Source organism: Delphinapterus leucas, chromosome 2, assembly GCF_059928025.1.
Source record: "Delphinapterus leucas isolate spDelLeu-1000000601 "Yukka" chromosome 2, BTC_Dleu_Yukka2, whole genome shotgun sequence".
Classification (NCBI taxonomy): domain Eukaryota; kingdom Metazoa; phylum Chordata; class Mammalia; order Artiodactyla; family Monodontidae; genus Delphinapterus; species Delphinapterus leucas.
The window spans coordinates 10429206-10453309 of NC_143130.1; the positions used below are offsets into that span (position 1 = coordinate 10429206).

General features: G+C 36.9%; 1 protein-coding gene across 1 annotated transcript in view; it reads right to left on the reverse strand.

Annotated features, from left to right (window-relative positions):
• Window positions 1-24104, reverse strand: part of GPR158 (G protein-coupled receptor 158) — a 326439-nt gene that overhangs the window by 22485 nt on the left and 279850 nt on the right. The window contains exons 6-7 of the mRNA XM_089906217.1: window positions 22798-22907; window positions 9196-9434 (exon numbers count right to left, since the gene is read on the reverse strand). Of these exons, the coding sequence (XP_089762343.1) occupies window positions 9196-9434; window positions 22798-22907 (349 nt within the window). The remainder of the gene's footprint in view (window positions 1-9195; window positions 9435-22797; window positions 22908-24104) is intronic.

Consider the following 24104-nt stretch of genomic DNA (forward strand, 5'->3'; position numbering starts at 1 on the left):
AAAGATGCTACCAGAAAACTACTAGAGCTAATCAATGAATTTGGTAAAGTAGCAGGATACAAAATTAATGCACAGAAATCTCTGGCATTCCTATACACTAATGATGAAAAATCTGAAGGTGAAATCAAGAAAACTCTCCCATTTACCACTGCAACCAAAAGAATAAAATATCTAGGAATAAACCTACCTAAGGAGACAAAAGACCTGTATGCAGAAAACTATAAGACACTGGTGAAAGAAATTAAGGATGATACAAATAGATGGAGAGATATACCACGTTCTTGGATTGGAAGAATCAACATTGTGAAAATGACTCTACTACCCAAAGCAATCTACAGATTCAGTGCAATCCCTATCAAACTACCACTGGCATTTTTCACAGAACTAGAACAAAAAATTTCACAATGTGTATGGAAACACAAAAGACCCTGAATAGGCAAAGCAATCTTGAGAACAAAAAATGGAGCTGGAGGAATCAGGCTCCCTGACTTCAGACTATACTACAAAGCTACAGTAATCAAGACAGTATGGTACTGGCACAAAAACAGAAAGATAGATCAATGGAACAGGATAGAAAGCCCAGAGATAAACCCACGCACATATGGTCACCTTATCTTTGATAAAGGAGGCAAGAATGTACAGTGGAGCAAGGACAGACTCTTCAATAAGTGGTGCTGGGAAAACTGGACAGGTACATGTAAAAGTATGAGATTAGAACACTCCCTAACACCATACACAAAAATAAGCTCAAAATGGATTAAAGACCTAAATGTAAGGCCAGAAACTCTCAAACTCTTAGAGGAAAACATAGGCAGAACACTCTATGACATAAATCACAGCAAGATCCTTTTTGACTCACCTCCTAGAGAAATGGAAATAAAAACAAAAATAAACAAATGGGACCTAATGAAACTTCAAAGTTTTTACAAAGCAAAGGAAACCATAAACAAGACCAAAAGACAACCCTCAGAATGGGAGAAAATATTTGCAAATGAAGCAACTGACAAAGGATTAATCTCCAAAATTTACAAGCAGCTCATGCAGCTCAATAACAAAAAAACAAACAACCCAATCCAAAAATGGGCAGAAGACCTAAATAGACATTTCTCCACAGAAGATACACAGAGTGCCAATAAACACATGAAAGAATGCTCAACATCATTAATCATTAGAGGAATGCAAGTCAAAACTACAATGAGATAGCATCTGACACCAGTCAGGATGGCCATCATCAAAAGATCTAGAAACAGTAAATGCTGGAGAGGGTGTGGAGAAAAGGGAACCCTCTTGCACTGCTGGTGGGAATGTGAATTGGTACAGCCACTATGGAGAACAGTATGGAGGTTCCTTGAAAAACTACAAATAGAACTACCATACGACCTAGCAATCCCACTACTGGGCATATATCCTGAGAAAACCATAATTCAAAGAGTCATGTACCACAATGTTCCTTGCAGCTCTATTTACAATAGCCCGGGGATGGAAACAACCTAAGTGTCCATCATCAGATGAATGGATAAAGAAGATGTGGCACATATATACAATGGACTATTATTACTCAGCCATAAAAAGAAACGAAACTGAGTTATTTGTAGTGAGGTGGATGGACCTAGAGTCTGTCATACAGAGTGAAGTAAGTCAGAAAGAGAAAGACAAATACCGTATGCTAACACATATATATGGAATCTAAGGGAAAAAAATGTCATGAAGAACCTAGGGGTAAGACAGGAATAAAGACACAGACCTATTAGAGAATGGACTTGAGGATATGGGGAGGGGCAAGGGTAAGCTGTGACAAAGTGAGAGAGTGGCATGGACATATATACAGTACCAAACATAAAACAGATAGCTAGTGGGAAGCAGCCGCATAGCACAGGGAGATCAACTCGGTGCTTTGTGACCACCTAGAGGGGTGGGATAGACAGGGTGGGAGGGAGACACAAGAGGGAGGGGATATGGGTATATATGTATATGTATAACTGATTCACTTTGTTATAAAGCGGAAACTAACACACCATTGTTAAGCAATTCTACTCAAATAAAGATGTAAAAAAATTTTAAAAATGACTGGGGCAGAGTTCTGAATGCTGAAATTTCAAGTTTGGGTCAGAGACACTGTGTGGCGATACTAAGGAACACTGTTGTTAATCAAACAAACTTTAAAGTTCATACAGCAACCTAACTGTCCTATCCTCTTCCCCACTCACTGCCGGGAGCTCTAGGCAGAACTGCCCTGAGTACATTTGCAGGTTGGGTTTTCTTTACTGCTCCCTTTCACAGAGCTCTAGACGTGGGGTCAAGTATTTCACAAGCTCCACGGGACTGGGGAAGGGACAGGAAGTGTACTTTCCCTTCTCTCTGGCATATGTGTTTAAGATCTTTAAAGTTTGAGGTGGGGTGATAGAAATGTAGTGAACCCAAGGTTCTTCCAAGCTTATGGACACACATTAAAGGTCATGAATGCAAGAAGAGACAGAAGAGAGGGACAGGATGAGATCAGGGCTCCTGAGGGCACAGGTCAAGGTCAGGGCAGCAGGCTGGGTCTCCCAGGAATATCCTTTCCATTTCTCTCTCCCTGCCACTTGCCTGTGTGTTGTTTGAGGTGGGAGTTGGAATTGGGGTTATTTGTTACCACTTTAAATATGTATTTTAGGGCTTCCCTGTTGGTGCAGTGGTTGAGGGTCCGCCTGCCGATGCAGGGGACGTGAGTTCGTGTCCCGGTCCAGGAGGGTCCCACATGCTGCGGAGCGGCTGGGCCCGTAAGTCATGGCCGCTGGGCTTGCATGTCCGGAGCCTGTGCTCCGCAACAGGAGAGGCCACAACAGTGAGAGGCCCACGTACCACAAAAAAAAAAAAAAAAGTATTTTAAAATTTTAATCCTTTATGGAAGACTGACGGCATTGAGAATTGCCTTTGCTTGGGCGACATCACTAGAAACTCACTGTACTTTTGAAGGGCTAGCTTGAGTGGTTTTAGAATGACTGTAATGGGGGTTACTGTCCCAAGACAGTCCTTACCCCATCACAAAATTCCTTTCACTTCCAGAAAGAAAAATGGCACTGTAAGGATAAAATTAAGGAACAAAAATTAATTAATTTATCCTTTCTCTCAGACCTTTAGCATCAAATAAACACTCCTCAAAGAAGTAAAATATTTTTCAGAAGATGTAGTATATAGATAAAAAAGGAAAATAACCTCCACTTGACTCATTCTAAAAACACTCAAGCAAGACCTTCAGAAAGTGTGTGTGAGTTTCTCATGACATAGCCCAAGCCTGTCAATGTGGTCAAGCTTTTATCCTTTGATTGAAAATTAAAAATACATTTTAAAAATGGTCCCCAATGATGCAGCATGGATTAAGGCATATGGTACATTAGAATAAAAAAAGATGTATGTAAATGATCCTAAATCATGAACATTAATCTAAGTCAGATGGAGAAGTTGTCTAATCTATTTTCCCCAATACTCATTAAAGGGTGCTTATATCACATTTCACCTGTCACAACATAGCCTAATCTTCTGGGGTGATTAAGTATCTTAATCCTTAGAAACAATTGCTATTTTCGAATTTCCCTATATAACTCAGTAAGAGTTACTGTATTCTCAGTTCCTTCTAAACACTGGTGTACAACTAATTAAATTACTGAACACATTGTCTGGTTTTTGTGTTTAAAATATTATACCAGGAAAGAGGAGGACAAAGAATAGCATGTTAATGAAGAAGAGAAAAGATTATATTTTCTGTGGTGAAAACATTCCATGTGAAATTTCATGGAAATAAATGAGTACTTTTGAACAGTAAGGAAATCAATGTTGGAATTCTCTGAAAGCAACCAAATCTTTTAAAATTCCCAAATGGAGTATGTGAACCCAAGCTTATCACACCTATTTAATCACTGCTTAGATTTCTATGTCTTTTTGTAAACTTGGTGAATAAAACATAAAGCAAGGGATGTCAAGCTCTAAGGGGTTTTCAGAACCATGAGATACCTCATATACTGGTGGACTTTTCACAACCAGGAAGAGATGGGGGAAGATCCTAATTTAGAAAACAGTCCTTGTCGGGGGATAGTTATTAGATCATGTAAATGCAGTTGAGAAGAGCTAGGCCATATCAGAGATACAGAAAGATACAGATAATAATAGAAGATAAAGAGAAGCCTGGATCGAGCTTTTTGTGTATCTTCTTGTGCTGGTTAAGGAAGGCAGCAAAACAGCTTTATTCTCAATTATGTCTACTTTTAATCACATTAGATTATCGCCACCTAACTTCTGGAAGAAATCAAGAAAACATTTCAGTGCTTGCCTAGATCTGAACTAAAGTTTGACCCAGAGATTTAGCCATGGAACAGAAATTCTAAATGTCCTTGAGGTTGCCATCCCTCAGCAGTCAACTTTTTGCAGCACTGTTGCTTTTTCTCGTAGGCAAGGTAAGAATCTGCCCACTTACTCTAACTTACCTTGGTCACCGGTGCTGGTTCAGTATGTTGTCTGTGTTCTGAACATGTAGTCAGAAATTGACAGCTAACCAACTAAGTATACGGAAGAATGAACTCCACTGTGTTACCACCTCTGCTATCGAATTTATGTATTCCACACTTGGAAGCTATATATTGGAGGACCTTGGCCGCAAGCTCTAAATCTAGGTGTAAAGATGTGGTCTTGTGACATTAGGAAGGTAATTCAGACATGAGAAGTCAGTTCTAATCATTTGTCAGTTTGTACCAACCAACTAGGAAACTCACAGGGTAATGAAGTTTTAACTTTTTAACCATGATAAATTTGACTGCTATTGTGAAAAATCCTGAACATGAATAACTGACTACCAATTGACTAACTGGCATACACAGATTCAGAAAAAAATATCTCATAATCCTACTACCAACTTTTTTCAAAATGAGTATGATTTGGGATAGTTATTTGCTTTCTCCATTAATTTAGGGGAATGTTTGCCCATCCCAACTCCTTTATTCTTTACACAGCTCTAGGAGAATGGTGAAATAATAAAAATGTTTATCAAAAGCAAATCAGTTTTATTCTACTTCAATATCTGTAAATGCACTATGCAGTATTTTAAAAATTATAATTCTGATTTGTCATGCCAAATTTGTACCAAGCTCTTATTTTGACTGGATAGTTTGGGTAAGTCAGAGGTCAAATTTCATAAAAGGGCTGGGGACTGTCATTTTAGTTTACATAATTTGCTCAAAAACACCTTCCCCAATCTGAAATACACTTTACCGTTAAAATTGATTTGGGTACAATTGTGTAACTCCTGGATTTTTAGCTTTAATGTGTCTCCTCACACTGGTCTAACCCTGACCATAGAAAATATTACACAATAAAGGGAACTGAGTTCCTTCTCTGTTCATTCAGCAAACATTTCTCGAGAGCCTACAACTGACAGATACTTTGTTAGGTGCTAGGGATATAGGGTGACCATCCAGGCGATGTTGTGAAGAACAGATAGCTAGCTACTAGGTTGGGAGAGGAAAGAGAGTGAACAGATGTGAGAATCCTTCCTTTCGCCTTCAGTGAGCTACAGATAAGATACTGAAACACGCTTAGAGAAGTGCTGAGTCATATAAAGATGACTAGGGTAAGTACTGCGGTATTATCTTTATTACAGATGTAGATGATTTTCAAAGAAGTATGGCAGCTTAAGTTTTTCCAGGAATTCTAATCTGATCTAGAAATATTCTGGAACATCCAAATTTTGAGGTTCTCTTTCCAAGAGATAAAATAAAATCTTTTTTTAAAAAAACAGACTACTGGGCCTGTAAAGTGCTTCTCACCCTGGCCAATGTTCACCTGTCTTTCCCAGTCGCAATGTTTAGAAATACTTTATTTGCTTTCCATTAAAGTTTACTTCACATTTTTTTAATATAGGACAAACAATGATTACTGAGAATTATAAACAGACATAAATAATAATAGGATTTTGAAAGTCATTTTTCTTCCATTTCTATGTTTTGAAATATTTCCTATGTTTTCAGATATTTCCTCAAAGAAGAAACTGAGGCTCATAGAAGTTGAGAGATTTTTCCAAGTAGTTTTCTATACCTGATTCCTCCTTCTGAAACACCTGTGGCAGGAAAAGCACCTACCTGGGCAGGTCTGAACAGACCCGTGCAGTAAGCAAAAATAGAAAGGGCCCATTCTTTAAAATTATGACCCATATTTCTAACTGGAGTTCTACTTCAGTGGGAAAACTAGTATCACACTCTTTCAAATGGTTCTTTATTTTGCATTAAAAAAAAATAGATTGTTTCTGACAGGTAAAGGTGATCCAGAACACGTTTATCAATAAATTAACCATCACTTTTCCTTTTTTTTCTAAATTGACTTCTGACACTAAGCTTCTTGACAAAGATTTTTCACAACAACTTTAAGGTAAAACCTATCTCCAGCCTCTCCACATCCTTCCCCCTGCATAGAAACATTTCTGTTTAGGAAACGGGGAATAATTTAGCTTTCAGAACATGTTTCTTTCTGGCTGACTGAAGATACATGAATTTATGCTTGAATAACAGCCTGGATATAAAAATATCTAACGGTAAACATGGTACTTATAGAAATATATAAAGAGGACTGAAAAGAGGCATATGTTACACATTAGCAAACATTAAATTAAGAGAGGTTAAATATGGAATATCTAATACCACATGCAAAAAGAGAAATAAATGAAATCGCTGTAGGGCAGTGTGAAAAAAAGTTTATAGCAACCACACGTCTCTGAGTTTTCAAGATGGTCCTAATTTCAAATATTTGTTCCTGTTGTTAAATCACGTGTCTTGACTTTTCTTTACAGAATTGTGTTACTGCAAGAAAAGTGTAATTTTTGAAACTAAGGTGTTGCTGTAGTTTATAGGACAAAAACAATGACTGGAAGATAGCAAAAACACCACTACCAAACATTTAACTTCTTACCTCTTGATCTCTGCACCCTATCATTAGTCTTTTATTTTCCAGTATTTTACACTCTAAAGAAGGTCACATCTGTGATTTCTATATAGAAATAAGTAGGAACACATAACTGACAGTAACCTGCAATTTATTTTACATAAAGTTTCTTTATATATAAGTAAGAATTTTATATGATAAACAAGATCCACTGAATACCTATAATGTCTCTAGTAAGGTGCTGAACACTTTACGGGAGATATAAAATATATAAAGGCCTTATTCCTCTCATCAGGTAGTTTACTATTGGTTTACATAGATAAGTGAGAATTGTTAAAAATTATTAAAAAGCAAAATTAGGTGGTAAAGACTCTCAGTACAATGGTAGCTCAATAAAGGAAGACGACGACTTGGACCTGAACCCAGGAATCTTTATAAAAGAGAAGTTCTTTGAGGCATGGTAAAGTTTAGAATATTGTAAAGAGGTATAGAGAACACTTCCTTTGATAGGAACAGTGGTGGAGGTGGGTGGGAATTGTGTGAAGCATGAAGGAAATGCCTAACTGGAAAAGAGAGTAATGCTGAAATACATTGTAAATAATGCTGGATGGCTACATTTATTGTGAGTCTTTGTTTTTTTTTTACAGTTAGGGCATTCTGGGGGAGATGGGAGTCTTAAAAACCTGTTAAAGGAATCTGGAGAACCAGAAAGTGATGTGATAAATCAATAAATTCAATCTATTAATAGATTACTTTTAGGAGATACACACACACACATACCCACACCCCGCCACCGCCCCCCCACCACCCAATTCAGGGATTGTGGAGTTGGAATCATTAGAATGGAGAAAGACTTAGAGCAGTGCGGTTTCAGGACCGGGAGCAAAAGCGTTGCCTTGGAACCTGTTACAAGTGCAAATTCTTGGGCTCATTTCCGCTTGCTCATTGTCTACCCAATGATGCCTCATTATGAATTTGAGTATTATACTCTTTGTAAAACATAAAAGAAATATAATGGGCTTTTCTTCAGAGTAATATTGGGAAATGATTTTCCCTAGTTTGGTTAACTTGGATTGAAGAACGTAAAATAATGTTATAGGTTTCTATTAAGTAGAAATTTTATATCTATACAATTTGTTTAATTTTCATATCCAGACTAAAGTCAGAATTGGAATTGCTTCTTACCTTAGTTCTATGCTTTATCTTCTGATACTGATATTGATATCTCCTGATACGAAACTACTGATATCTTCTTTGATATTGATCAAAATAATGATGATTGACTTTATATATTATCATTATAACAATTCCCTTTATGTGCCCACATTGCTTTGTTATTACAGATATCAGGCCTATAAGATTCCTAAAATATCTTGTCCAGAAAAATGTTATTCCATTTAAATTGTAAACTAAATACACATTAGCTTCTAGCAAAATAGTAAATGTGAACATTCAGTGAACAATTGCCAAATATGGGGGAGACAGAAAATGGGAATTAAATTCTTGGGTTTATTTTTGCCAAATAAAATTAAGATTTGTCCCTGGTTGACTGAGGGGAATGACAACAAAATAATAAAGGGTTTTTGTATTTTGGGAGGCTTAGTTTTAAATAGCCCAATATTAACAACAGAAAAATTCCTATGGATTTTTCTCTTCCTCATTTTTCAAAAAACTGAGCTACCAGAAAAATAATCTGTTTTTGGCCCAACTCATCATGGGATTCTTCCAGGTTCTCCAGCTTCTCAGTCACATAATTTACTATCTCCAAGGAGCATGGCTTTGTGTTTGTATAATACTGGGCCTCCAGAGAATTCCCAATAAATTATCTTTAGAGGAAAGATAAATTAGAAATTTTGCCCAGAGTGCTCTAGATACCAAGTCTGATATATCATAGGACCAAAACTATATAAAAAAATACCAGTACGTTTCCTTTTTCCTCCCAGCTAAAGAAATAAGTCAAGAGAACAGCTTCTGTTAGCCAAATAGGGATACACTGATAGGACGGAAAGCAGAAAGTCTCTCTGTACAAAGAAGTTGCGTTTACTGACTGTATTTCTCCTTCTTGATTACATTTTCTGAACAAAGTTACACACCTTTGAAAAAGATGGAAACTCTCAGAAAAAGTTTGCATTCCGCATGTCATTATTATCTTTTCATAATATTGTTTCACCAAAACCGTATTAGGTGAAATTCCTTTAGGGTTTGTGAAAGGGCTTGGCAAGGCTTCTAACGAAGTCCATTTTAATGCTAGTGGGCAAAGGATAAAATTGCACAAAGCAAGTGATCACATACCAACTGCTGTCATGTAATCCCAGCGCTCAACGAGGCACATATTGAAGATGAGGTGATCTGATGTTTGCCCTTGGCCAATGAGTGAAATCTGCCTTTCCAAATTCTGGCAAACAGATGAAGTCCAGCCAATGAGAAACCAAAACACTACCAGGAGTATTACTGCCAGCATCCTCATGACCCGTCCACCGGTCATGTATGGAATCCGTTGGGCTGTTCGTGAAAGAAACACCTTCAAAACCCTGGAAAAGCAAGACATCAAAATTTGAAGGTGAACCTAACAACCAGAAAGTAAAATTCTAAAATATCTCATTTTTCTAGGTGAAATTTAAACCCACCCAAACTTACTTAGGCAGAGTTTTAACATAAAAAACAAACAACAGTGTTGCCTATACTTTGACTGAATTTCATTCCAGCTTACCTTCCAATAGCAGAACAAATATCCTGCCTTAGGGGTCAGTGAGTCAACAGATTTGTGTAGGATGGAATTCTTTTGAGTATGTTTTAATATTTCAAGAAAAATTCTCAGGACCTTAGAAAGATCCACAGGCAAACATTGCTCAAACAGGGTTTCTGAGGGATCAAAAAATAGTCCTAAAAGTGAGAAGTTGGGTTTTACAATATTATACTAAGTCAAAGACTTCCTTAAACCAGTTATTTTTTTTTTACAGTAGAATGTTATAAAAGGTATTTTCTGAAAAATCATTTTATATAGCCTCCTTTTATAGTCATTTTGTCACATTACCAAAAATAAGTACGAAAACAATAAGAAGGGTATTTAAATAACCCTGAATAAGATTATTGCATTAAGGAAGAGGATATGACCTATAAGAAATGCAGCAATTTTTAAAAATTTTTTTTTTTTTCTGTATATATGACTCAAATGCACAACCAGAGTTGAGACCTACTGGATGACATGATATCTAAGAACTGCTCCATCTCTAAAAATGGTGTGAAGACAAAATCCAACCTTACTATAGGGATCTTTCCAGCCATCCTTTGTTTAATTTCATCTCCAAAATATTCTTAGCTGATTTTAACTCCGCATTCTCATTCTGATATTTTAGGTCACAATATTGTGGTTTGACATAAACTACCATGAGTAGTTTATGATGCTATAAGGGTATCCATAATCAATTCCCCAAAGGCAAAAATGAATTCATCTTCCCAACTTTTCTATTTCCTGCTCTGATTCTTTCAACATTTTAAATGAAATATTCATATGCACTCTTCATAAAAGTCATTATAAATATGGAAATGAAACATACACACCTGAAATAACCTAGACGTATTTTACTATTTTTTCTCTCAATGCTGGGCTTTGATAGCTCTTTCAAATTAACATAACACATCCAGTAAAGAAAGTTATTTTCTAGCAGATTCTTATTTATCCTTCCCCCCTGCATATCTTTAACCCCACTGTCCTTCACCTAACACACAGCATGGTTATTTAATTCTGAATAAAATACTTATCCTCAATTTTTATGTGGAACAATGTCAGAAAGGTATTAGTATAAAGTAAGAGTACAAAAGAAGATCACTTTACTCACCATTTAACTACAGATAGTCCCCAACTTAAGATGGTTCGACTTACGATTTTATGATGGCATAAAGTGATAAGCGTTCAGTAGAAACTGTACTTCGAGTTTGAATTTTGATCTTTTATGGGGCTAGTGATATGTGGTACGATATTCTCTCCTGATGCTGCAGCTCCCAGGCAGCCACACGGTCACAAGGGTAAACAACTGACCCACTTATGACCATGCTGTACTCATTCGACCATTCTGTTTTTCACTTTCAGTACAGTATTCAATAAATTACATGAGATATTCAACACTTTATTATAAAATAGACTTTGTGTTAGATGATTTTGCCCAAGTGGAGGCCAATGTAAGTGTTCTGAGCACGGATAAGGTAGGCTGGCCTAAGCTATGATGTTAGAGGTACTGAATGCATTCTCGACTTTAAGATATTCTCAATCTACAATGGGTTTACCTGGACATAACTCCACTGAAAGTCAAGGAAGATCTGTAGTTCACCAGATTAGCAGTTACTTTCCATTCCCCGGGTGAAACATACTGAGTATGGCCCGTGTCATGCTGAATGCTAGTACTGGCAGCGAACACAATGCCTCTCTCCAGTATGCCTCACTTTTGCTCCAACTAGTTGAATCGCTACTTGTTAAGAATCAGTTGTACTTGTCCCCAGATTATGCCCACTGTTATCATCTTTTTTTCTTGATAGTTGATTTGTAATATTATATTAGTTTCAGGCATACAACATAGTGATTCAATATTTTATAGATCATACTCCATTTAAAGTTATTATAAAATAATGGTTATATTTCCCTGTGCTGCACAATACATCCTTGTTGCTTATCTATTTTATACATAGTAGTCTGTATCACTTATCCCATGCCCCTAACTTACCCCTCCCCCCTTCCTGTTCCCCACTGGTAACCACTAGTTTGTTCTCTGTATCTGTGAGTCTGTTTCTGTTTTGTTATATACATTCGTTTGTTTTATTTTTTAGATTCCACATATAAGTGATAAAAGAGTATTTGTTATCATTTTATATAAGTTAACTAAATTGACTGTGTAAGCAAAGGAGACATTTGTACAAAGTTCTATTTTGAATGCTTTGGAAGGACTCCATAAAGGTGAGTCACTAAAAGAACTGTTAACTTAGGGGAAAGTAAGGAAAATTTTAATATATTGCGGTGGTCAACAAACCAAAATCCAGAAGGAGTCTACACTCAGATTACCTCAAAATAACAAACAAAAACTCTTTAGATTCTCACTCCTACTTAAAGAACCAAAACTATGAATAATAGGTAATACATTGCAGTGATTTATGCTACAAAGAGAACGATTAGAGCCACAGTCAAGGAAGAGGACTTACTTCAAAAATATTGGTGAGTGATTATTTGTATCTTAAATTACAGTATCTATACACTTCTTTAACCCCTTTCTACTTTAAAAAACTTTATTCATTAATTGACCAATCACTAATCCATTAAGAAGGCTTCTACTAAAATCAGCAGATCAAGATTCAAAAACTCTATCCTAGGAATGAGAGAAATTTCTTGGAAAACTAGTGTTTTTGCCAGTGCCAATCTTATTTTTTGTAGGAGAAACCTGTAGCCACTATGTGCACGTAATTGTTTCTGGTTGTACCTGGATGAATTCTAAATTTTGAATGATTAGGATCTCAAAAGAGGGAATCTGAACCATTTTTCTGGTCTTCTATATTTTGGCTAGGGCCAAAAGAAAAAGAGAGAATTGTTCCAAATTCTAGCTTGACTATATTTGAATATCTGAAATGTAATTATAATGAACAAAGGTTTATGTAGTGACAACCATATGCGAGGTATCATACTAGACAACATGGAAGGCATAAGATATGATTCCTGTCTTCCAGAAGCTTACAATGTAAGCTTACAATGTAAGCTATGTAAATAGCTACCATATAAAACAGCATATATTATATGTTGTTGTGTGTAGTTAGTAAGTCCAGGAACCTAATAGAATAGGTGCTATTTGGTCTGGGTCTTGATGGATATCAGTAGGTAGAAATAGAGGAAAGTGGAGAAGATATAAGGAGACATTCTAGCTGAAGGGAATCACATAACAAAGTACAAAGCAGGGAAATGTACGTTGTCTTTGAGAGACAGTGGGTGGAAACGTTTGGCAAGAAGGGAAGTTTTTTTTCAACCCACAGGGACGCCTAGGGATTTTTCAAGTTACTGCGAAGGGTTTCACTGGGTTGAGAACCATTGCTTCAGAGAAAAATAGTAATGATTTATATTTTCTTTCCATGGCCAATATGTGGGAAATCATTTATTTTTCTGATACTTGAAGATTTTCACATAGAAACTCTAAACCTCAATGAGAGGAAATATTGAATTTTTAAAATAACTATCTTTAAAATACTTCTTAACCAGGTGAGTTTGTCATTTGCAGAGGAAATCTATATGATCCCAGTATGGTAGTCTTTTAATCAAGAAATCCAACTTCTAAATTATCAGAAATTTTCATGCTTTCCAGATGACCCCATGGGTATTTACTGTAAAATCTGAGAACTCAAGATTGTCATAGATCCCCAAATCTCATTTCCAGAGAGGAAAAGCCAAAGCAGAGCCCTCATGAGTCTCTTGTTACTGCTTTTACGGGCTTTCAAACACTAGAAAATACAATAACACAACTCTGCATGGCAATCTAAGCATTTCAGGATATTGGTTTTTGTAAAATGGAATAAGATGCATTTTTCTAGGATTGCCTTAAAATAAAATGAGAAAATTCTGCTATATCTTTAAAAAATGAGCTGTTAGTCTAGGGTTCACTGCCTAGAAACCAAGTTCTAAAAATGAAATCCTTAGACACGCTTTTATATGAAATACAGCTGTAGAAAAAATGCAATCTTATATCGATTACTTTTCCTACTACTTTTTTCACAGATAAAATTTTAAGCTACCATCTGTTCAGAAGGTTTCACTATTCTAAAGGAAAGCAGTAATGTATACAAGAGGACTGCAAAAAATTTCCAGAATTTAATATAAAAAGGTATATTTAAAGTATATATTCAGTTCTCATTATTAATAGTAGAGAAATTCATAGAAATCATGTTGAAATGATAAAAAAAAAAGGAATTGGCTGTCACTATATGTCTGCCTCTACTTTTCCACATTCCACATTTCTAGTTTGAGCTCATAAAACTCCACTGTAAGGACTTGTACTTAGGTTATCGATTATCTGCTTCAAATATCTAATTGATGTTGTTACTCCTTATTTAACTTGATCTCTCTCCAGCTTTTGGCGTGGCGGAGGCACTTGGCTTCCATTATGTCACATTCTCTTGACTCTCTGCCTACTCCTCTGTCAGCAGCTTTTTAGTCTCTGTCAGAGTCCTCTGCCTCAGTCTTCCCCTTAAATAATAGTGTTCCTCAAGGATCTCCTAAACTTAGTCACCTTCTATTCTTGCTCTACAGATTATACCTGGGAAATTCCATCCACAATTCTGCTTCAATTATGTACATGCTGGTGAGTCGCAGATCCGTAACTTCGGTTTAGATCACTGTCCTGAGCTCAAGATCTGTATACTCAGTGACCTACGGGACATCAACAGGTTCCCCAAATAAAATCGTCACTCTCTCCACTCCTCTCTCCTCTAACCCACTGTGTTACCTGTCTCAATGACCAGTACCAGTTAATTGCTCAAAGCAGAAACCTAGGAATGAACTTTGATACTTCTCCCTCATTTACATTCCAGACACCAAATGCATGATTAAGAACTTAATTTCTACCTCTTAAATATCTTTCAAATCCTTCTATTTTTCTCCATTTTCACTGCCACTATATAGCTCCTGGTCATCAACCTCTGTCCTCAGTAATTTCCTAACCAGTCTCCTTATTGGTCTTGCCCACCTTCAGTCCACACTGTATGCTAAAGCCACAATGATCTTCTTAAACTGCACTCTGAGCATGTTTCTCTCCTGTTTACAGTCCTTCTGTGGCTCTCCACCCAAATCCTAGCTACCTTACGATGGTAAAACGCCTTTAAAAATTGGTTCCTCCTTGCTTCAGCATGCTCATCTCTCACTATTCTTCCCTTCCTAGGGTCCTGTGGGTCCCTGTGGACTATATGCAGGTGTCCTCTATCTGAACATTTGCCCTCAGCTTCCTGTACTGCCCCTCCCTCCATGAATACAAACACCTAATTTAGCTAATTCCTGCATATTTCTTCATGGCTCATTTGAGATGCCACTTGCTCTGGCTAGTGGTTCCCAAACCACTATCATCAACACCATCTGGAAACTTGTTAGAAATGCAAATTCTTGGGTCCCATCCATACCTACTACTATGCCAGAAATTCTGGGGATTAGGGCCCAGAAATCTGTATTTTAACAAATCTGTTAGGTAAATTCGGACGAAGGCTATAGTTTGAGAGCTTTTTTTCCCAAAAGGCTTAAGACTGGTGCAGGTGTCTTTCTAATGGGCTGACTGCTCTAAACTGTCAGATAAATTTTTGAGTTTTTGTTATGCTGACACCAAAATTTAAAGCCTCTAGTAACAGAAAGTTTTCCATTTTCAGAACATCTGCATCTGCTTGTGATTTAGCAGCATCTTTTTTGTGTACTAAACGGGAATAAACATATACATCCTCAAGCCATCTAGTCTTCTGTTCTATTAATTTAATCGGAATAATCCTAAAGTCTTGAAGTTCTCCATTAGACTTGAATTTCTATACATTTTACTACTTTCTTAGAAACTCCAGAGAATAAATGCTTCTGATGAAAAGTAGGAGGTGATTATTTTCTTCTATAAATATAAAGCCACTCAATTCTTGACAAAAGAGCCTTAAGAGTGAACAACACGAAAAGGGCTGAAGTTACTCCCTCCAGTTTGCTTTAAATGGTCACAAGCCCTCATGTTTATTAAGCTTTTCAACAATTTCTCAAAATTTCATTTTCAGAAGTAACCTAAAGCTGCTTCTTGGTCACTGGGTAGATGTTAGGTATATATTAAAAAGGACTGGCATCACCTAGGCAGAAACAGATTGTTAACATTTATCAGACATGAAGTTCAGTAAAACTGTTGTGACTATTTTAAGTTATTGCTATTCATAAGAAGGAAAACTCACAACTCAGCTTCCCAAATATGGGTACTTTTGTCCATTTCAGTGACCTGCTTGTGCTCTCATATCTCATACTAATCTTCCTTTCTTTTGACCTGATTGTAAGTAGACAGAATAAGGCAGAATGATGAAAAAATAAAGGAAGAAGGAAGGGTTACAGGACTGTTGCAAGTCAAATATAGAGCTAGAAGGAACTTGCAGATTATCTCTTCTGATATCAGAAATAAGGAAAGAATGTCTGCTCTCACCACTTCTATCCATCATTGTACCAAAAGTTCTAGCCAGAGCAATTGGTCAAGAAAAAGAAATAAAATGCATCCATATTGGAATGGGAGAAGTAAAACTGTCTCTGTTAGTAGATGACATGATCTTATATATGGAAAACCCTAAAGAACACACACACACACACACACACACACACACACACACACAATCTGAGCTAAAAACCACATTCAGTGAAGTTGTAAGATACAAGTTCAACATTAAAAAATCAGTTTTATTTTTATATACTAGCCATGAGCTATCTGAAAATGGAATCGACTAAACAGCTCCATTTACTATAGCATCAAAAAAAAACCTAGGGGTAAATTTAACCAAGGAGGTAAAAGATGTGTATGCTGAAATCTATACAACATCACTGAAAGAAATTTTTAAAGATCTAAAGAAATGGAAAGACATTCTGTGTTCATGGATTGAAAGACTTAATATTGCTAAGATGGCATTATTCCCTAAATTGACCTACAGGTTCAAGTCAATTTAACAAAACAGTGTGGTACTAGCATAATGGCAGACATACAGAACAACGAATAAGACTTTTCATCCAGAAATAAACCTCTCCATCTCCAGTCAACTGATTTTGACAACACTGTCAAGACCATTAAATAAAGAAAAAATTATCTTAAAAAAAAATCTATTCAATAAAAAAGGGCGTTCCCTGGCAGTCCAGTGGTTAGGACTCGGTGCTTTCACTGCCGTGGCCCCGGGTTCAATCCCTGGTCGGGGAACTAAGATCCCACAAGTCGCATGGTGCAGCCAAAAAAAAAATCTTTTAAACAAATGGTCCTAAGGACGAGTGTATATCCAAATGCAGAAGAATGAATTTAGACCTCTACCTCACATAATATACAAAAATTGATTCCAAATGAATCAAAGACCCAAATGTAAGAACTAAAACTATAAAATGCTTAGAACAAAACAGAGGTATAGATCTTCCTGATCTGAAATTAGGCAATGGTTTCTTAAATATCATACCAAGGCATATGTAACAAGAGAAAAAACAGATAAACTGAACTGCATAAAAATAAAAAATTTGTGCATCAAAGCACACTATCAAGAAAGTAAAAAAGAAAACCCACAGAATCGGAGAAAATATTTTCAAATAATTTATCAGATAAGGGTCTCAGATCCAAAATATATAAGAACTCATACAATGCAACACAAAAGGACAAAAAACCCAATTAAAAGATGGCCAAAGGGGGCTTCCCTGGTGGTGCAGTGGTTGAGAATCTGCCTGCCAATGCAAGGACACGGGTTCGGGCCCTGGACTGGGAAGATCCCACATGCCGCGAAGCAACAAAGCCCGTGAACCACAACTACTCAGCCTGCGCGTCTGGAGCTTGTGCTCCGCAACAAGAGAAGCCCCAACAGTGAGAGACCCGTGCACCGCGATGAAGAGTGGCCCCTGCTCGCCGCAACTAGAGAAAGCCTTCACACAGAAACGAAGACCCAACACAGCCAAAAATAAATAAATAAATTTAAAAAAATTTATTAAAAAAAAAAAATGGCCAAAGGACCTGAATAGACATTTCTCTAAAGTAATGTATAAATGACCAATAAACACCTGAAAATAATCTCAACATAATTAGTCATTGGGAAAATGGATAAAAAGATTTTCTTCCTTTTGCCCTTTAAAAAATTTAAAGTATCTTACTGTATTTTATATATCTTTAAAAGAATACATAAAATAAATAAATATAAATATCTTCCAGTCACTTTCAAAATTTACTAGGGGGAGGGGTGGAGTGGGAGGCAGGGGTCAGCAGATGTAAGCTATTATATACAGAATGGATAAACAGCAAGGTCCTACTGTATAGCATAAGGAATTATATTCAGTATCCTGTGATAAACCATAATGGGAAAGAGTATAAAAAAGAATGTATACATGTATAACTGAATCACTTTGCTGTACAGCAGAAATTAATACAACACTGTAAATCAACCATACTTCAATAAAAAAATTTACTCAGAAACAAAACTATCTATCTATCTATCTATCTATCTATCCATTCCCACAAAGTGTAAATATTTGGTGCTAATGAGTGCAGTAGAGAAAACTGCTACAAATTGCGCTGTATCCAAAGCGAGCAGTACTGAATAATGTATGAAATGAAAATCCCTAGGCCAGAGCCAGAGGAGGTGTTTTTGCAGCCTGCTTAAATATGTTTTAAATATTGTACAGAAAAGTCTTTTGTTTTTTCTTGATTAGCCTTAGAAAAAGGAAAAGTCAATTTGTTTTCAGAAATCATATTACAGGGAATAGGAAAATGTTCTTCTAGCATTAAGTTTCTTAATCTCTCTCTACCCCCTTTCATTTAAAACAGTTCCTCATTTTTCCTCCTGATAATATACTCAGATTTTCTGAGCCTAGGGATATTGCCTTTCCAGGTTTCTTAAAACCAACCAACCGACCAACCAACCAACGTATAGCAAGTATTCTGTGAACCCACACATGCATGGACGTGCCAGATGTTCTTTTAGATCTGTCCTACATCATTAATGTACTAAGTCAAACATATCTATGGTTACTGAAGGAAACTCTTTTTATAAATGAACCTTCTTCATTTTTGCCTATTCCAGCTCTATTTTTCCTTATGATCCATATTGAGCCAGCTAAAACCTGTCCCATTCTCCCTTCTTTCTTTCTCCAAAGAGAAACAAACGGTTTTAGGTTCAAATAAATTGCATTGCATGAATGGCCTGCCAGTGAGGTGGGGCGGTGGGACTTGTCTGCCCTGGGTGCAAGTAATAGTGTCTGTAGAGAATTTAAGGCAATAAAAATGACAACTCAAAGCTGTTCTGCTTTGTATCATCACCATGTGCTGGTGATTCTAAACAATGTCAGTGATAAAATACTCCTCCCTGAAGGACTGGACCACTTTCACCACCTTCCCCTAACTTATTACACCTCTGTATTGCACTGTTAATAAACAAAAGACTTGAAATTTTCCTTTGGCTTGGTATGGTAGTCTTTGGCTGTATGACTCCCAAATGTGGGGAGCGACCACTAAAGAAAAAGGTGGGAGATTTGATAAAAGTGAATGAAACCCTCAAGTTCCCGTCCTAGGCTAACAGTATCATTTCTAGTGACAGACTGAGATCCTATTCCTTTTTCATATTTTCTTCAAGTTTTCAAAGTTACTGGAATTCTGTAAACAGTAAAATTGATCAGTGAGAGATCAGGAAAGAGAAAAAGAAATGTTAAACAATTTTACTAAGCCTTGAGGGAAATGGCTGAACTAAAACAAGAACTCAGGTGTTTCCTGCTTATCCTATTCTCAAGGGACTAGAACAGTCACTTTATCAGTACTGATAATTGCCTTAGAATTTTCTGCCTAGAGAGGTATTACTTTTTAAAAAAAATTTGAAATAAAAAATTAAGTTCTTATAAAAATGAGAAAATAGCATTCAAGGGACTTTATCCCTTAGCTCAGGCTACCTTGATCACTGAAGCTACCTTGCGTCAGGTCCGACAAAGCCTGGTTCTTCAGCTTTCTCTTCAAGTCTGTGACCTTCTCCATATCCTTCCAATGAATTCCTTTTTTGCTTAATTTAGCCATCCTCAGTGTCTGTGGTTTGCAACCAAAACCCCCTACTTGACATATTTTACAAATATTTCAATCATGTTTAAGATTTACAGCAACTCTACAGGTGAAGTGAGAAGTGATTCTCAGAAGCTAAAATAATTTCTTCTTGGTTGTATAAGTTATTAGTGGTGGAACTGAAATTCAAATTTGGATTTGTAAAGATTTATGTCTTTCCCTCTATCATGTTACTACAAAATCTTCAAAGTCCTTTCTTGAGGACAACACGTTGCTTGACTATAAGAGATATCAACCAAAGACATCCCTGCAGCTCCATTCACTATAACCATCCACCCATTCATTCACTTAACAAATATCTGAATACATTAAATGGGCAAGATGCAGCACTAAGGATGGGGAATACAAAGCTGGTTCAGCCAGTCACTTCCATCAGGTTGCTCACATTCCTCTGAGATGTTGATTCTTCAGTTTATAGACTTAATATTGGAATCAGTTAAATTTAAACAATATGGAAAAACAATATAATATACAGCCATATGGTTCAGACAGGATACGAATAATTCAGCGTATTAAATTAGAAATAGTTTCCACTCGATTTAAGCCTTCAGTAGGTAATTCTTCACTGCAATGACTTCTAGAGACAAACAGTTGGAGAGAAAATCATTTTAATTACAGTCTTTAAAATAAAGAAAAGAATGATGAAGTAATCTAGTTTCCCAAATCCCAATCATTTGTATGCCACCCTCAAGATTTCTGCCTATATCTGTGTACCAACTAACATTTTCTTTAAATCAACTTCTATTTATTGCTTTAAAATATTTTAAAGGGACTTCCCTGGCGGTCCAGTGGTTGGGACTTCGCCTTCCAATGCAGGGGGGGCAGGTTCGATCCCTGGTCAGGGAGCTAAAGTCCCACATGCCTTGCAGCCAAAAAACCAAAACGTAGAGCAGAAGCAGTGGTGCAACAGATTTGACAAAACTTTAAAAATGGTCCACATCAAAAAAAAAATCTTTAAAATATTTTAAAGAAAACTTTATATTGCTACTTTTAATGAAAAACTGGTAGGTAATCCATAAATAGAATGGAACTATGAAAATAAATACAGTGAAATAAAGATAATAAATTTCATCTAGATAGTATTGCAGTGGGAAGCTCTGAGCCTGAAGCTTGATCCACTCTTTGTTGTAAAGGAAAATTAGCAACTGTTCGGCAGGTGTTAAAGACCTACTATTTCCAAACTATTTCTTCTCCTGGAAATAATCAGAGGGATGGAAAGAGAACCTGAATGGAAGGAATTTTCTTACTCTGTGATTCAGTGTTATTTAATACTGTGTTTTTGTCCCACAAACAGCCTCTCACAGACCGCAGTGTCATGTGTTTCAGGCACTTGAGAGCACACAGTGAGTCAGTGCACTTGAGAGCACACAGTGCTTTACGTGTGGAGGGAACTGTGGGAAGCAGCTTCCAAGTCTGCATCTGACATTCATTCATTCATTCACTTATCTACTATTATGCATTAAGCACCTGCCATGTGTCATTCATTGTGCTAAGAGCTGGGGATTCACTTGTGAATGACCTCACTTCAAGGAGAAGGTAAATTAGGTAAAAATGAAGAAGATAATTACATAAGCAAACTGTATCATATAATAGAGGACCCAAAAGATGCTAAGGCCTAGACTCATAGGGAGAGAGGTCATTCTCAAGTCTCAAGAGGCCACCCATTCTTCTGGGAATTCCAGAAGTCTTATTGTCCATTATAGGCTGTCAATGATTTCTCATTTCCTTTAGCGAGCACCAGCTGAAACATAGTTATCATATAAGGAATGGAAACCGGAAAGTACTTAAAGAACAGGACACAAGAGCAAAGTGTGCTATGATGTGGAAAGAATAAAGTGAGCATCAGAAAGACCATCAGAGATTAGTCTAATCATTTCTTTTTGTAGTAAATAGAGGGCTATGATTTCCTAGGCTAAACTGAGATTTAAACTGGACCTCCTGAAGTCCAGTCCAATAAACTTTGTACTATATGACATATATAAGAAAGGATCTTGAGAGTTAAAGACATTTACATTTGTTCCAAAAAGATAATCTGGAGCATTCCCAGTTATTAAAATAAGTACCAAAAAATAGTAAAAGAAATGGAGATGCTTGTGTAATGGAGAGTATAATGATCACATTTCAAGAAAGGGTGAAGGGGTGGCATTTAAAGACAAATATAACACATATTATGGCATCTAAGATAAGCTGTTTTATGAGCCATATCAAGATACATTTATTGAGAAATACTTACGGTCAAATTAGCATGAAAATATGAATGGCTTACTTTGACTATTAAAACAGCTTTAAAGCTGATCAGCGTAAAAGGTTTCCTCTATAGAACTACAGTGTTACCCTGCAGGAGAGATTTATACTTTAACTCCTATGCTCTTTGGCACCACTACGCTGAGAAAACTTGGAAAGAGGAGGCAAGGGAAAGCCCTGGAATCATTTCCAGCTATTCCCAGCCTTTCTGGATAGGTAATTTATTTTATTGTCTCTTTCTTGCTAGTACTTATCATATACTTTTTAGAAGTAGGTGATTTTGAAACTAAAGTATAAGGGAATTTACAGTGTTCTCCAATTTATAAGGCTGATAATCACTGGAGCCTACTGGTTAAGAAGGGAAACCAAGAATACTATTTTTTGGAAGTTCATCCAAAGAATATCAGTGGGATTACCCTGGGGCATGGAACTTGGGAATGGAGGACAATAGCTTTTGTTAGCTAAGCATATTGCTGAATTTTACTATACAGGATTCTTTGGTAGCTCTGGACTTGGATTATTATTTCAGCTGTATTGTCTTTGTATTTCTTCCTGTTCTTAGCTAGTAAATATTGTTTCACATTCATTCTAAATTTATTTTTTATTCAGAAGTAACCTTGCCATAACCAATGGCACATTCTATTAAAGCATGTTGTTCAAATTCAATTGTATTAAAGACTTTCCTAGAGAATCCTAAAGATATTGTCTTGAAAATAAAAAATATATATCATCTTCCTATCTAAATTTCTGAAATTTAACCATTTAAGTGGCTGACTGAGCTTGCAAATACATGCTAAGCCAAACACTTTGATCCTCCCATGGGAATGAAAACTAATAAAACATAATATACCTGTGAAGCTTGAGAGTGACAGTTCCATAAACAGTAGCAAAACCGAGAAGACGGACCCATCTTAGGAGAATACAGCGAAATGTGCTTGGCTCAAAGTACAAAATAACAACCTGTAGGATGAGAAGAGAAAGAAAGAGACCTTCAGGATCAGCTGATGACCCACAGATTAAAATCAGTATTTCACAGTCTGATGTTTAATACTATGAATTTTGACATGAGAACATATTTATTTGAATAAAACTCTAAAATATTATTTTGATCATTCTTTGTCCAAAACAAAGAACTATAAAGTCTCCTTATTGCTTTCATGTCAGATCTAAAGTCTTTAATTCTAGCTTTCAGGAGTTTCTAGCAATTGCCTCTAAATTTTTGGTATGTCCAAGCTTCACTCTCCTTTACTTCCCCAGGTGGGCCAGCCAGGCGAGCTTCCACTGCCTTTCTCAGCTGGAGCCGTGCCTATCCCTGCTCCACACTTCCGGCCATACCTTTCCCCTGTCTGAAATATCCTAAGAGGATTATCCTGTAATGCACCCCATCCCCCCATCACCTATCACTCCATGTTTATTACCTCACTTAGTACTTGGCTCCATCACTTCACTAACTCCTTGCTTCTCACTCCAGAGTTTTCACTCAACAAATATTAATTAAGCATTTTCATGAGCCAGGCAATATACTAGATGCTATGGGTACAAAGGCCAATATGAAAGGGAAGAGAGCCATATAAAGAAGAAATTGGAGGCTTCCCTGGTGGCGCAGTGGTTAAGAATCCGCCTGCCAATGTAGGGGACACGGGTTCAAGCCCTGGTCCGGGAAGATCCCACGTGCCACAGAGCGACTAAGCCTGTGCACCACAGCAACTGAGCCTGCACTCTAGAGCCCGCGAGCCACAACTACTGAAGCCCGTGTGCTACAACTAATGAGGCCCGCGAACCTAGAACTCGTGGCTCCATAAGAGAAGCCACCGCAATAAGAAGCCCGCGCACTGCAACGAAGAGCAGCCCCCACTCACTGCAACTAGAGGAAGCCCGCACGCAGCAGCGAAGACCCAACGCAGCCAAAAATAAAATAAACAGATAAAAAATTTAAATGTATATAAATAAATAAAGAAAGAAGAAACTGCATCAAAGCAGTATAGGTGCTGTGATAAACATCTGTGCAGGCTCCATGGGACACAAAGGAACAAGTGGCCAACTCTGGGGGATGGTCAAAAGTCCTGTGAAAGCACGGTATGCACAACCTCTCATCTGCTACTGCGTGGCTTTGAGCAAAGCCCTCACTGAATAGGAAACGGTTTGGACCCGCTAAAG